The sequence below is a fragment of the Neltuma alba genome, unplaced genomic scaffold (genome assembly GCF_004799145.2).
Source record: "Neltuma alba isolate B1F8T4 unplaced genomic scaffold, ASM479914v2 tig00011348_pilon, whole genome shotgun sequence".
Lineage (NCBI taxonomy): Eukaryota > Viridiplantae > Streptophyta > Magnoliopsida > Fabales > Fabaceae > Neltuma > Neltuma alba.
The window spans coordinates 1,095-16,701 of record NW_021636048.1 but is presented as its reverse complement, the minus strand read 5'-3'; the positions used below and the strand labels follow the sequence as shown (position 1 = coordinate 16,701).

Sequence of the window (15,607 nt, the reverse complement as noted above, 5' to 3'; positions counted from 1 at the left end):
CAATATTTCCAGCTCTAAGAAACATTATGTAAATATGGATACAAGACAATATGATCCAAAATCTATTACAACATCATCATAAAGTTCACCAACATATTACATAATATTCACATATCATCACAAAATCCATATTATTCCTTTAGCCCAACACCAATTCTTTGCCCTTGTCCATGGATAAGCTGCCTCTTATTTGAGACATAATTTAACATAGGGGAAATAAGATTTCATAGAAATCTCAGTAGCAATGAACTATAACTCTCACGTTCATCAAGCAAGACATAATGTGTTATGCAATAGCACTTCAAGACATCCTCAAATCATACAAAATTCCTGCTATGCATTTAATAGAGAGAGGAATCAATTACACTTTCATATTAACATGTTATCATGCACTTGGTCAAAGCATACTAAGTGTTATCAAATCAACAATTCCACCACATAGATTCCTCATTTCAAAGCCATCACCACAATACATTAAACAAGCAAGATAAACATTCAAATTATAATTCAATGCTACCTCTTAGTCCTTGTACAATTCGGCCTCCTTAAGGGAATACGATTCTCCTTGTTTCCTCTCCTCAAAGTTTATTAATCCAAGCATAAATACAAGCTACATTAAAAAGTATACAACTTAAATACAACACTTAGTCATAAACCTACCTAATTCCTCCCTTTTTTTATTTTTAACAAAATTGTTCCTCCTTTGAATTCAATAGTCTCTTGGCAAATTCCTACACAATTTTTTATGTAGAATTCAAATATCCAATTAGATTTATAAAAATCAAATTCCTTCGCTTTCAAACTGTCTTGGCTAAATAGGGTATATAGGATTCCAAAAATTTTATTTTTGATTCCAATGATTTTAAACACTTCTTTTTAGTATATTCCTATATAAAAACACATTTTAAACCCATTAAAATTATCAAATCAAGGTGAAACAAGCTTCTACCCTAACTTCTCTTGGCCGAAATGAAGCCTAAGAAAACCTAACTTGGTTTTCTTCCAAAAATCAACCCATACACCACTAACATGCTTATTTCACATTATACTTGAGGTTTCTATCCTTCTCTGATGACCAAGCATTTGGACCGAATTGAGGCAGCATTTTTCCTTGAATTTTCATGCAAAAATCTAACCAAAACAAGCTTTAATCTTAACCATAATGAGGTGTAGACATACCTTGATGAACCCTTGATCAATGCTTGATGATTTCTTGTCCAAATTTCAGTTTTTAGGTCTGGAAATTTGGTTGGACAAAACCTCCCCTAGATTTTCCAATTTTCCATTATTTTTGGGTATTTTGAGGGCGTATTTATAGGAAAAATAATCTACCATTTTTTCATTTTGCATGACCAAAGCGCCACCTAAGAGGGGCACTTGGTTGCCATCAAGTGTCAGATACATTCAGATCAAGCCATATATGTCCATTTGCTAGAAAATTCTAAGATTTTTGTATGAAAATTGGGTTTTATTTCCATTTAATTGAAGGATCCAAATTTGCACAAAATTGGGCCTCTTCTAGGTCCAATGTAGGGCTTACTTAAGTTTTTGGATGGCCCACAAGCCAAATCACAATCCCAGATTATTTTGAAACTTTATCAATTACTATTCACTAGAAACATTTCATGATTTTTTTAGACCTTCAAAAATTCATTTCTCCTCATGAAAAATCCCTTTTTAATATAAGGATAAAATCTGAATATTTTTAGAATTTTTCTTCACCTCTAACTATTTATTTTGAATTTTTCTTGATTAGGCCTTTATCGATAAAATTATGGGAAATAAATTCCCAAAAATTAATTTCTGGGCTTCCAAAACCTAAAACCAATTTTATAAATTTCTATAATTATTTAGATAACTAGATTTTACTCGCCCGTGCGATGCACGGGAAATGTATAATTACATTTTATAGCATTGATGACAATCAATAATTTACTACAAACTAAATATTTGTACTATTTACATTTGTAAATATTTCTTTGTACACAACATTTGTTGTAGTTCTCTTCAAACAACCATCTTTATCATCAACAACAATCCTTAAACCATCCATGCTCTTTACTCTGGATAACGCAACATATAACTGTCCATGACTGAAAACAGGCTTAGGCAAATATAAACCAACATGCCTTAATGATTGGCCTTGACTTTTGTTGATTGTCATTGCAAATGATAACATTATCGGGAATTGCCTCCTTTGCATTTTAAACGGCCAACGACTTTCAGAAGGATTCATATCCATTCGATGAATTAGAACTTTTTGGTTGGGTTTTGACCCATTCAGTGTTATGGCTTCAATCACGCTTTGTCCCAGATGAGATATTAGAAGTCGTGTCCCATTACACAGACCTGAAGCTTGATCTATGTTTCGCAATAGCATAATTGGTGCTCCTACTTTCAAGTGTAACTTGTGTGGTGGCATTCCAGAGCATGTAATACTATTTAAGAATTCTGTGGTATAGAGGCTGTCCATTGTATCACTTTCTTGACCAGATTTGCACACATAATCACAGCTGAGGAACTCAAATGATTCTCCTGGTAACAAAGAACAGACGTAGTGATTTATTCGATCAACCATTTCAATTGTTGGGGCCAAGATTGCTCTATCATTGAAGTATTCACCAGAAGCTAAATTATGAAGGAGATTTGTGTATATACTATCCCCAATCGCATGAAGTGGGTTGTTATAATTTGTGAGCAACAACTCTTTAGGGATTTCAACTTCTGCAACACCATCAGTTGATTCACCTAATTTTCCATCACCGATATGTAGCAACCAATTTGAAAACCATTCTAACTTTTCTTTATGACTGGGAATAGCAGTTGAAGTTAGTCGCATGTTCTTTGTTAACTTCAAAATTCTACAATGATTCCATAAGTATGAGGAATTAATTGAAGCATTAACAATTGTAGCTCTTGTACCTTTTGGTATGACTGGAAGAATTTGACGAAAATCACCACCTATGACAATGCATTTACCACCAAATGGTGCATTAGAATGCATAATATCCTTCAACGTTCTATCAAATGCTTCAATACAATACCTCTGAACCATCGGTGCTTCATCCCAAATGATTAACTTTGTGGACTTAATCAGATTTGCTAGTGCTGAGTTTTGCTTTATCCCACATACAGAAGACTCTGTGATTTGAATGGGGATTGCAAACCTTGAATGTGCTGTTCTGCCATATGGTAATAATGTTGCAGCTATTCCACTTGATGCAACTGGAAGTACAATTTCACCTTTTGCACGTAATGTTGTTATCAATGCATTCCAAAGAAATGTTTTGCCTGTTCCACCATACCCATACACAAAGAAAAACCCACCGTCAGATAGATTAACTGCGGACAATATGATATTATATATGAGTAGTTGCTCATCATTCAAACTCTGGGAAAGTGTATTAGCTTCCTCTGATAAGGCTTGTCTATCATAACTCAATTCTTGCAGTATGAGATGATTGTGTAGATCAATTGTTGCAGTTTCTATTGGTAACGGTAATGAAGGAAATTCATGTAGACTTTTCCCATTTGCATGAAGTAGATTATCAATCTCTTTCAAAGCAGCATTCTCTTTTTGAGATAGAGAGATATGGATATCTACAAAAGATAACCAACCAGTAATATAAACATGAATATTCTCTATAGATAAACATACTTTGTATAAAATATAAATTAAAGTTATCGAACCTGATGAGACTGGATCATTATAAGATATGTAAAATAGATCTTCTGAGAGTAGCTTTGACGTTTCCTTCCATACAATGTCAGGTTGTTGTAAAGAACAACATAATAACATGCTTACAAAGAGCCTCCTTAATTGAATTCCAGATGCCCATATGGCTGCTTCCTTGATTGCAGTAATGTATTCATTATCATCTTGTAAGAGTCCCAGAACAAAACATGCAGATTTGAAAGTATCATGAACCATACCATCAACAGTTTTGATATCATCAAATGAGGTGGGACCCCTTACAGTAGTTAGTAACAATCTAAGATAATATAATTCTCCAGATGATGGTGACACATGTGTGATCCTACCAACAGCAAAACCTCTTTCTCGCTGTTTCCATTGACGTTTATCTTTTTGGTAGATGTAATAATTAGGAAATTCAGCATATGTAAGAGTTGAAGCCAACCCGCCATCTTTATTGATTTTCATCCAAGCCAAGAATTGTGATTCACAAATTCTTGGTTTTTCTAATAACTCCGCAACATCATCAGTATTAGAATAAATCACATATTGTTGATTTGGTAGATGAAAACTCAATCTTTCAACAGGAGGAAAAATGATGGACATCAAATCCAAACATGCGCCATGATGCTTCACATGCAGAGATATACCTACAATTGTAATATTGTTTTATTTCATCAATCACTTCGTCTTGATTGTTGTCCTTATCAAATATAGTAGCAACAACTCTATCATTGCCTTTGCTAATATATTTAAATAAGTATTTAATCGAAGTAGATTGATTGCATTTCTCAACATTTATATGTCCTTGAAACATGCACAATAATGTAGCATTATATGGAACAACATAACGATTATCTAAAGGAACACCTTTAACTTCAATTGTTCTTCCATCATTCTTTCTTCTATATGTTGGATAACCATCATCATCAATTGTGGTATTATCATTGAATTTTTTTGGGGAAATACTTGCCACATTTCTTGTCTTTCATGCATGGTGATTTTGGGTTAACAGCTCCACATGGACCATGAATCATGTATTTCTTAACCAAATCATATAAAAGAGGTGAATAATGCTTATCTGGAATCTCTGCTGAAATAACTTTGTCAATGGCATCCGGATCATTGATCTTATCATTTGGATCAAGAAATAATAATATATGTGCATGTGGCAACCCTCGTTTCTGGAATTCAATAGTATATACCTCTGTAAAAATTAAGATTGGTTAAAATAAATTATATTAAATAAATTTTAAATTTATATAAATATTTTACATGTTTGACGACATTACAAAAATAATAAACACTAACCTGCACGTATTGTTCCAAAAATCTTCTTTTCCCTTAATGTTTTCATCAATGACCGTAACTTCATTTTGAAAACTCTAGTCAATATATCCGGACGATCTGAAGGATTTACTTTATCTTGTTGACAAAGCCTTGTGATTTCTGGCCATGCTGGATTGCAAGTGAATGTTATAAATATATCTGGATAGCCTGCCCATCTACATAATGCCATAGCATCTTGATAATTTTACAACATATATCTTGCTCCACCAGTAAATGATGAGGGTAATATAATACGTTTCCCAGTAAGTGAAGCATTCCTCTCACCACTTAAAACAGCATCAGATAATCCTTGGTACAAATCAACTCTAAGTTCTTTTTGATGAGTTCTAACCCAAAGCAATCTTTGTGACTCAATCATAGTGTAACCATCCACAATGAATTGTTGAAGTAATCTTGATGCATGTAACAATATTGACATCTCGTTTTCTCTTCTCATAAGTCTGTATGTGAAAATTCTCGTATGCTTAACCTTTTTCTTGACTTTGTAACTGGAAGAGTTTCTTCTCTGTGTTCAATATCATCTCTGTATCCATCTTCACCATAAGGAAACAACAGGGTATTGTAGAGGTAAATATGCTGGATGTAATTCATTAATTCGCTGTGGTGTCCCTGATTGCTCTTCTATAATAATGTCCCTGACATTGAACATAATATCTATGTCACCGACAATCAATGCTGCAACTTCAGAAGCACAGGGAAGATTGTAGGTTCGCCCATCATTTGCCCTTGAACTCATCAAGCATAATCTCAAATTTTGACGGTGTTCTGTACTTAAAAATTGTGAAGCAAAACGATATTGTTGTACAAATGGATTAACTTCATCCAATTGAGTTTTATTTATGCAACAATTCTTCTATCAATTGTTGATTCCCTTTGGTGTTTACTGGAAAAAAGATAAATATGAAGTTCATAAATTTAAATTTATGAATAATAAAAATTCAAATGATAAAATAATAAAAATGTAGTAGCAAGTAATACCTGACAGCAGCAACTCTGTTTGAGATCTCATTGTCAGTATCAAATATGTATAGTTGTGAGTACACTGGTTGTGAACCTTCAATTGGTAATAAGCTGTCAATATTATGATAATTTTGTCCAGACAATATGAATGAGTAAGGACCTCCACCGGAATTTTTAGAATGATCAATCTTTCCTCCCATAGACGTGAAAGAGAACATGTTATTGTACTGCCTTATATTTGTATGAAAATTCTTTGAGTCTGCGGTATCCTTTTCTAGAAATAACTCTTGGAAGAGAATAGGCGGTGCCTTCAAAGGGGGTAGTACTATTTTGCCTTTCATACAACACATTGAAAATGTATTAACCACCCTTTTTTTATTATCTTTCTTCACTCTTTCATTATACCAAAGTAGGGCTCCACAGAATTTGCATTTATGTATTGGATCTCCCTCATCAATGTATGCTAATAAAAGATAAGAAGTGAATTAGTTTTATATGAGGAATAAATTATGGCGTGAAGATTCAAATTTAAAGGAAATAAGATTACCTTCATAATTAATGTCATTCTGGAAGCATGTTCTTCTGGTACTATGACCTAAATCAGAATTACTACCTGAGTGGCACGTATCAAAATATGGTCATATTTAACAAAACTATCATATATACTATAATCCATACATGTACACACACACATATGTGAAAATATGAAATAATAACAAATATAACAGCAAAATTACACGTAGTAACCTGCAACATTGTCACTGTTTGGAAAATAATCTTCACAATCATCTCTATCGCTAGCATCAATCATCAGATGAATGTCCTTGTAATATTTTTCTTGTGGTGTGAAATCTACAAGAAAAAAGGAAATTACCATCTATGTACAAAACTCCCATCATCACTTTTGTAAATTGAATTAATTATAGGGAGAATGAAAAAGAACAACCAAGAGGGAGTGATATTTATGGAAAGAGATGATAACAATTAAATTTATTTAAAAGAACCAAATATTGAAGTATAAATTTAAAAGCACTATATTGTCCTTATCCAAACGTTCTACACTTTCTCCTATATTTTCTCCTACATTTTATTTTTAAAACTAATATCAATTAATAAAATTCACTAAATTAAACGGACTTTCTTTCACAATTTACAACATGTGTAAAAATCAATGAAAAGATATGCAAAAATTTTTTAGTCAAGTAAAAATCAAAGTTTTCTATTGTTTAAAAGAAATTTATTTTTAAAACCATTGTAGATTTTAATTAAAATTAAAATATTACATAAAAAAATGAAAACTTTAATTTTTATATCACTGAACAATATTTATATATTTTTAATTGATTTTTACATAACTTGTAAACTTTAAAGGAAATCAGGTTGAGTTTAGTGAAATTTATTAATTTGTACGTTAATGATATTTATTCAAGTTATCTGTTATCAAATATACTTTATTGGAGAATAAACATCTGTTACATCTAAACCCATGTGCTTTATGTAATTGTTAATATTCAAACCAATAATACCTTGCTCTGTTACATACATTAGAAACGAATGTGACTCTTAACTATGTTGTTTGAAATTAATTTCATTGACTAACCTTGCTGTAGATTACTTGTCTTTCTTCTTCTACATGGAGGTTTGTTGACATCATTATTTTCCAGACCTCTATTCCTAGCACTTTTTCGGGTTAGAGGTTGCACTCCAAAATGTGGTCTTTTATGGTTGACAAATTGAAAGTTGGAAATGCCTGTGTCATACAAATATAGGATTAAATAGAATTATTGGTAATAGATATTGAAACATAACACATACCTGTGAGCATATTCCTTTGAAATCTGTCTGTTAGATTGGAAGATACGTTTGTTATATCTTGCAGCATAATAGGTTTTTTTCTTTCTTTGTGTAGAACATCAGTGGATGATTGAGTATTGATATCATCTAAAACGTCGCCAAAACCCTGATTTTTTTCAACTCCCATATAAGTATGTGAGTCTTCTTTATTGTTTCCAGCAGAAGATGAACTCGAACAATGGGTTTCAGCTAAATTGATTAATCCTAATAAGAACATAGAAATTAGGACGTGATAAATAGAACATAATACAGGAAATAGGAACATATGTCTATAATTATCCTTATCATAAGAATTTCTTTTTCATGTGTAAAGATAATACCTGACGAAAAGCATCCATTAACATATGATCCATTGCCCATGGATGGTGAAGATGATGTTACGCATTTATCGCTATATCTGTGGGTAGATTTCAAATGGAGCTTGCGCTCAAATATATTACTGGAAGACATGGGTTTAGAACATACAAGCTATTCTAATATTCGAGCAATAGTAGCATCTAAAATGAGAGGCAAACAACTTTGTTTTTAATGCAATAGAAACAGGTATGTGTATGTTTATATATATATATATATATATATAAAAGACGATGTTGATGTTGATGAATAGTAACAACTTTCTTGACATTAGTTTATAACCATTGGATAGTTTTATTTCAATCCGACTCCTTCAATCTCATTGGCTACTTCACTGTCTATCCATGCCATTCCTTTTATTAAATATTAATTTTTCATATACATATTATTAAGTGAACAGCACTAACACTGTACAAAATTGATAGCAAATGTGTGGGAAATTGATGGGAAGTAACTGTGGCAAATTGATGGCAAGTGACTGTGGAAAACTCATGGTATTCACTTCGACGCTGTATCCGTGCCGTGTGGAATAAATGTTGCAGCATTATATTATCTTATAGAACAATTCTAATTATTATATATACTATATGCTTGTGCAGACCGAATAAAGATACTTTGATAGCAAAACCAAGATCTAAATTTTATTTCATTTTTATTATTCATTAGAGATACTAATTTTGGTCTTAAATATAAGACCTATTTATTATATTTATTTATATTTTCTGTAAATTATCCCTATGAGTACTCTCTGAACTATAATCAAATACAAGAGCGAGGCAGGATTATGTTTAAAGAAGATGATTATGGTATTTTAGGATAAACATGTCATATTTTTTATAATTAACTAATTTATCTAACTTTCTTAATATAATCAAATTAGTTAAATAGGTTTTATATTAAAGATCGGAGGAGTAACAAATAAATATTTAATCCTATTACAATACCAAAAAATATGTTTCATAAGTTTTTAAGCTTTATATGAAGTTTGTGTATTTATTTTCAAATAGCTCATAAGATATGAGTTTTATTCCGCGAGCAAAAGAAATTGCATAATTCATTTCAACATTTGTTGTCAATGGATTCTGTATAACGTATCCTTAAATATAATCCTGATGTTTAAGAGGATGTGTCCTCAAGATCTGAAATATACATTTATATGTGTGTGTGTCATCAATATAACTTCAAACTTTTTATAATCTGGATATTCAAATAAGATAAAGTGAATGTTTAAAATTTCAAGTAGAAAAAAAAATCATTTTTTGCCATCCAATAATTGTTTTAAGCTAAAATTAAAATATAAAAATGTAATTAGCCTATTAGTCTGAATTTTTATGGGAAAACAGTAAAGTTAAAGTGAATCCCAGTATAAATTGTATTTTATACTAATATTGTTCCCACAATAACCTATATGATGAAGTCAATCATTTCCAATATATCGTCCTAGATTCAAATAATTCATAAAGATACGAAATAGAATCATTAACTTGAGATGAGAGCAACTGAACCATGAAAATACAACACAAACGTAAACTACTTTGATTAAATAGAAACTTACAAAGGTTCATAATGACACATACTAAGGTAAACAACATAAATGATACAAACACAACTTCATCACAGAACTAACTAAAAGGAAATACAAACTTCCAACCGACAACAGACAGAACAGCCACACGAACAACTTTTAAGAACTGCAAAGGATAAGTAATACACTTAACACATATAATATTGGACAAGACACCCATTATCTGTTACACTACTTCTCCAACTTGATAGTTTTCACATGCTTCTGTTCATTACTTGAGCTTGATCCAGTGTTAGTACCCTCAGCAATAGCATCCTCAACATTCTTCCTCACGACGCTTCTTTTTCTCCCTTTAACTGGAGGAGCTTTAACACGGTTGACCATATTTGAAAGTGTGACATCCTCTTCAGCAACACATTGTGAAACTAAATCTTTTTCCGCAATTAGAGGAACTCCTTGAGTAACATTCATATGTTCCTGACTTTGTTCCACAGCAGGTTGTGAATACTGAATAAAGCATGATCAACATAATTTATAAATATCAGAACAATTGATGGTATTTAAACATATAAATCAGAATTTGAAGGGTCCTTAATTTCCTCAATCTGCTCACAAAATAGTGCATTTAAATGGTGAATATATCTTACAATATGTAAAAAATGATTTAATCAAATTAAACAAATACCTCAATGGATGCCTCAGTAAATTGATCCATTAAATCTTCACATAAATGATATTGCATTACACTAATACTGGAACTTGGATGTCGTTTATTGTAGTCATTCAGTTTAAGAGTCAACAACATACTCTTCCCAACAGGATTGTCCAGATTTTTGGGGAAATCAACTTCCTCAGGATCCTAATCCATCACAAATCCTTCAATCAGATATAAGGTTTCAATTTTAATCAGGCTAAATCAATCAACATTATTTTATATTTCAGTATACCAACAAATTAGTAAACATATCATATATCAAATTATAAGGATTGTTATACCTCATCTAGAATAACCTTCAACTCAGCGGCTGAATTTTTAATTAACTCAACTGCAAGTTTATCCCAGAATATTATTGAAGCAATTCCTGTCTCATCTTTCACAGTGTAATGAAGCTTCATCCTAAAAACATAAACAAAGTAATACATAAGGTAGTTTATATACTGAAATATCTAAGAATGCATAAACTACCATTTTTAACCAATGCAAAATATACTTGTGGTCAATAAACTCTGGTTTCTTCTGACATGATGGGCATATCCAACTCTCATTCTCTAAACGAAGCTTTGTACCACACTTGGAGCAACCTTGATAGATCCAACCATATCTGGTCTCTAACTTTTGAATAATGCACCTAATGACAAAAGTTTCTCCCTGACATACAAATGTACAAAGTTATACTGATTAAAATAACTTATACAATATTGAATTTATAAATTATAAATTAGATTTAGATAGTATAACTATCATAAACCTTACTAACCATGGGTTGATCTTTTATGTTTGATATAGCAATCGGGCTTTGGTTGCAATTGATGCTAGTACGTGACTGTTGACTCAGTGGAGTTAGTATGGGCTGGCTAAGGAAGGACAAACTTGGAGAGCCATTGTCTTTTGAACTATAATATAATAAGCACCAACAAATTAATTTATATAATCAATTAAGCGATTAATTGAGCAATTTGATTGAATTGATTGAGTTTATTTGTTAGTTTTGCAAACCTATCAATCATTAGTTGCACTTCCTTGATGGGTGGGTTGAAAAACACCCTTGTGGCATTAAAAGAATTGCAAACCTGTGCTCTTCCTATATTTAGATAGGTAATGGAAGAAATAATAATTAGTCACAGCCAATAAATCTTGAGAACAAAAAGTATTCTATATATAAGGTCATTAAAGATTATGATATATCTTACCATCTTCTGAAAAACCAACCCTAGCCAGGTTTAACAACACCACAACAGGTGTCTGTGTATTCTGGAGCTGAGACATGAAAGCATCGCTGGCACATTCATCAAATAATATACATTCTACATTGATTCCGCTGAAATGCATGAACATGAATTATCAATTATCATCATTAGTATCTACATAAGTTGTTGCACAGTAAAGGAAAAAAACGAAACAAAAGTTACTGAAAGGTTCTGTACTCAATGTCACTCAGCACCATCCTTAATTTATTCTTGGTTTCATTGTCCCGCCGATATTCTTCAAGAGTGCCAATTGATTTGACCAATGCTAAAACGTCTGGAAAATAGAGCAACACATGAAGTGTCAATAATTCAGTAACAACATAAATGATAATACTATTATTAAAATGAATGAAAATGATGTCAAATACCTATCAAGTATTCAATATTATGCTTCTCATTAAGTTTCTCTATCTCAGCAAGTGGAAAGAAAGAGTAGGAATAAGATGGCACAATGGCTATTTTCTCAGCAACATGTGTTCGTGGAGTTATAGTGATCTTGAAAGGATGAGTGGTAGCTCTATATTGGCTAACATTAGCAGAGACCTCAAAATTAGCAAAGAAATAAGTCTCTCCTTCAATAATACTGTGGCAAAACTTGTCATGTAAACTTTTGGTTAGAACACTTGCTTGTATTTTATCCCCCTGTAAACAAAATAATGATTTCCATTAAACTAAAGCATTAGTAATTAGTAAATATAAGTAAAAAAACCACAAGTGACATATGCAATTTGTTAATATTTGTAAAGATAAAGAGACCTCTTTGTCTAATAAAACCATTGTCACGCAGAAGATATCAGCAGATGATCCCTTATGGAAGACATTCCATTTCCTGAAAACTCTTGCAACTATGTGCCACCTATCGGTTCCATCATTCAAATGTCTTAGGAGTGATATACGTGGCATCTTCAATAAAACTGAGAAAGTGTGATGAAAATAAAAGGTTGAAGATTGAAAGACTCTTAAAATAGAAATTCAAAGTGTTTCAATGGTGAGCATGCATGAAGGAAGTAAGTTATATTTATACACAAGCATAGCATTGTAAAAATGAAGCGGGAAAACAAACCACTAAAATTCAATGAAGAATACATGTTTTTTGGCGGGATAATATGAGCGGGAAGATATAATGATACTAAAAATAAAAAACTGCAAGTACTTCAATGGTCAAAAATGTTTTAGAATAACTTCTACTGCTATTCATAGGTAGAGAAGGAGGTTATACTTACCTAGATGTCAAGCAAGATATTGTTAGAAGCAAGAAGCTGTACGAAAGATATCTTTAGATGAGCAGGTTGAAATGATGATTCAGAAATAATAGACAGTCCCTACTTACATCATGTTAAAATACTGCATTCATCTCCTTCTCAGCAGGATGTCATTCAATAGATGTGTTATATGAAATCGTATTGCAGTTTGTACGAGGGAGATAAATGATACAGCTGAATAATGCAAATAGTCAGTTTGGAGGTGTGGTCCAATAACAATATAATCCGTAGCTCAAAAAGAGAAAGGCCTCAAACTTTGTATTAGATTTGTATGATGTAGCAGACAATAATAATAATGATGTTCAACTTTTTGACCTTTGAGGCTCAAAGCTTATCTCTTCCCTGTGAAAATAAAACTAAGAGAGAATTTAATATTTCATGATTTGCCTCGTCATACCAAGGTCCCCTGTCTTGCTCTGTTTCCTCTGTCAATTTATGCTCTATTGGGTGCAGTTTTTTTAATCTATATTTGCTATTGTCAAAATTATTTTTTTTTAAAAAACAGTACAATCCCTTCAAAGTCCAATCTCAAATCGTCCAACAATATTCTCAACTCACTACATTTTAACTCAGGATGTTTACAAAAGTTCACAAAACTATTCGAGACTTGTCTCACAAATTGCGAAAATCTGACATCTATCAGCTATAATGATGGTTTTCTTAGCTGTTCTTCATGTGTTTGATTGTTTAAAAAGCTTAGTATCTCACGACCTTTTCCCCCATTGAATTGATTCTACATTTACATCCTCTACATTTTACTTCAACTTTACTTTTTCTTTTTTTTTTATATAGAAAAAAGAAAGAAGAGTATGAGAAGCAGACTAATCAAGGATTATACAGTCCAAGAAAATCAATCGTACTCTGTACAGAAAAATGAGCAGGCAGAAATGGTTATCAGTGAAGATCTATGAGAGAAGATTTTTTTACAAGCAAAAGGCCATACCGACGATGTGTTGAGATATGCAACTTTAAATGGTTCAGAAAGAACAGAGACTCACCTCCCACTGACAGTAGCTGAAATACTACTTTCATCTTGGAATGAGCAGCATGTCAACTCAATTGATATGGTAAATAAGTAACCCATAAAGATATTATTATAGGTTGGCATGCGTAGTTTAAGAACTGAATAGATACAAATATGAAAGTAAAGGACAACTAAGCACAAAGAGTAGCTAAATAAATACAATGAAACAACTTTAAAGCAGTTTGTTGAATTGAAGACTAAGCACAAAGAATAACTAATGATTTATGTCGGATAATAAAACATAAGATCATATATATGAAACATAATGTTCATTTAAACTAAAATGATAATGATTTATATGAAATATAATGTTAATTTAAACTAAAATGATAATTTCAAGATCATATATATTATCAAATGTAAATGTAGACAACATAAACATACCTGTCAAGTACATTCGCATCAGTCATCTAGATAGTTCAATCAAAAGCAATCCATTGGTTTTCAGTCAAGATCTTTCGCAGAAGATCTTGTAATTGTTTGGTATAAAATTTAGTCTGTGAGAAAAAGATTAAGTCTGTGAGAAGCATATACACAACTAAATAAATATACATGATAAAAACCTCCTTCAGACGAAAGTTAAGCAATACCATACACAAAAACCTTCTTGAGATGAAAGTCAAGCAATACCATACATAGTCAGTAAGGATACAGATAGTACAATCACTGAGAAAGTATGGGCATGATTTGTAATGTAGAAAGTACTATAAACATAGAAGGAGAATAGTTAGTGGCATAGTCAGAATACTGTTGCCAAATATGATGACATATATTAGCCCACCAAAAAGATATTGAGTGCAACATAAACAAATAAAAAGATATGAAACAAAAGATCAATAAAGTAATCAACCAATCAACTAAATAGAAAATACATCTCAGTTTCTCGGGCCACACCACAATATACATAACCCACTACATTTGATGTTTGGATCTCTTTATATAGGACTTATTCATTCCTCTTTTGATATGCTTAGTTTGCAAAAAAAAATAGTGATCGCTAGTGTCATCGATCTGTGATCATGGCCCTGTTCACAGCATTTCAAGAGGACTTATTATACAATATACTTGAGAACTGGAGGAAGTGTGGAATTAGGTTCGTTTGAATCATTTGCGGCCCTCTGGAAATAGCAGCAAGAGTCAATATGGCAAATCTCAGCCTTACCAGAAAGATTATAGAAGCAGGAATGACAGAAGTTGGCAGCGCTGAGTGGTTCGGCCAACGATATATAGCGTTCAGATGCATCTATGGGATTATTAGGAATAAGGGCTTTCCACGACATAGAATGGGATCTCTCAGAATGCTACAATCTGGATAACATAAGCTTCTTCTTGCACACAGTACGCATGTATAAGAATTCACTTTCTATTCAAGTCCCAGATTGTATGAATCATTCATTGTTGATAGACAACATGTTAACAACCTCGTACATGAAGATCTTCCCAGTACGAAGCAACAACCTCGCTCGATACTTTCTCACCTTGACTGAAACCAGAAGCATAACAGAAGACAGATCAGAGAAGATGACACCATCAGCCAACTGAAAGAAGAATTGTACTGCTCTATGCTCAACCTACCAGACATACCAGAGGCAAAGACACCGGCGACGGATATTGAA

At 32.2% G+C, this 15,607-nt stretch overlaps 2 protein-coding genes across 2 annotated transcripts; both read right to left on the bottom strand.

The window, feature by feature from the left end:
- Window positions 1–1,942: 1,942 nt before the first annotated feature.
- On the bottom strand, window positions 1,943–8,308 carry LOC114712351 (uncharacterized). The gene is made up of 8 exons (XM_028896870.1): window positions 8,179–8,308; window positions 7,820–8,062; window positions 6,752–6,856; window positions 6,023–6,098; window positions 5,006–5,199; window positions 4,668–4,901; window positions 3,691–4,344; window positions 1,943–3,600 (listed from the first exon to the last, which is right to left on the bottom strand). Exons 1-8 carry the CDS (start codon window positions 8,306–8,308, stop codon window positions 1,943–1,945), a joined length of 3,294 nt encoding a protein of 1,097 aa, XP_028752703.1.
- Window positions 8,309–9,968: 1,660 nt separating this feature from the next.
- Window positions 9,969–15,271, bottom strand: LOC114712346 (uncharacterized). The gene is made up of 11 exons (XM_028896867.1): window positions 15,057–15,271; window positions 12,462–12,561; window positions 12,074–12,347; window positions 11,868–11,979; window positions 11,649–11,776; window positions 11,455–11,539; window positions 11,216–11,351; window positions 10,949–11,106; window positions 10,734–10,854; window positions 10,423–10,596; window positions 9,969–10,244 (listed from the first exon to the last, which is right to left on the bottom strand). Exons 1-11 carry the CDS (start codon window positions 15,269–15,271, stop codon window positions 9,969–9,971), a joined length of 1,779 nt encoding a protein of 592 aa, XP_028752700.1.
- Window positions 15,272–15,607: the final 336 nt, after the last annotated feature.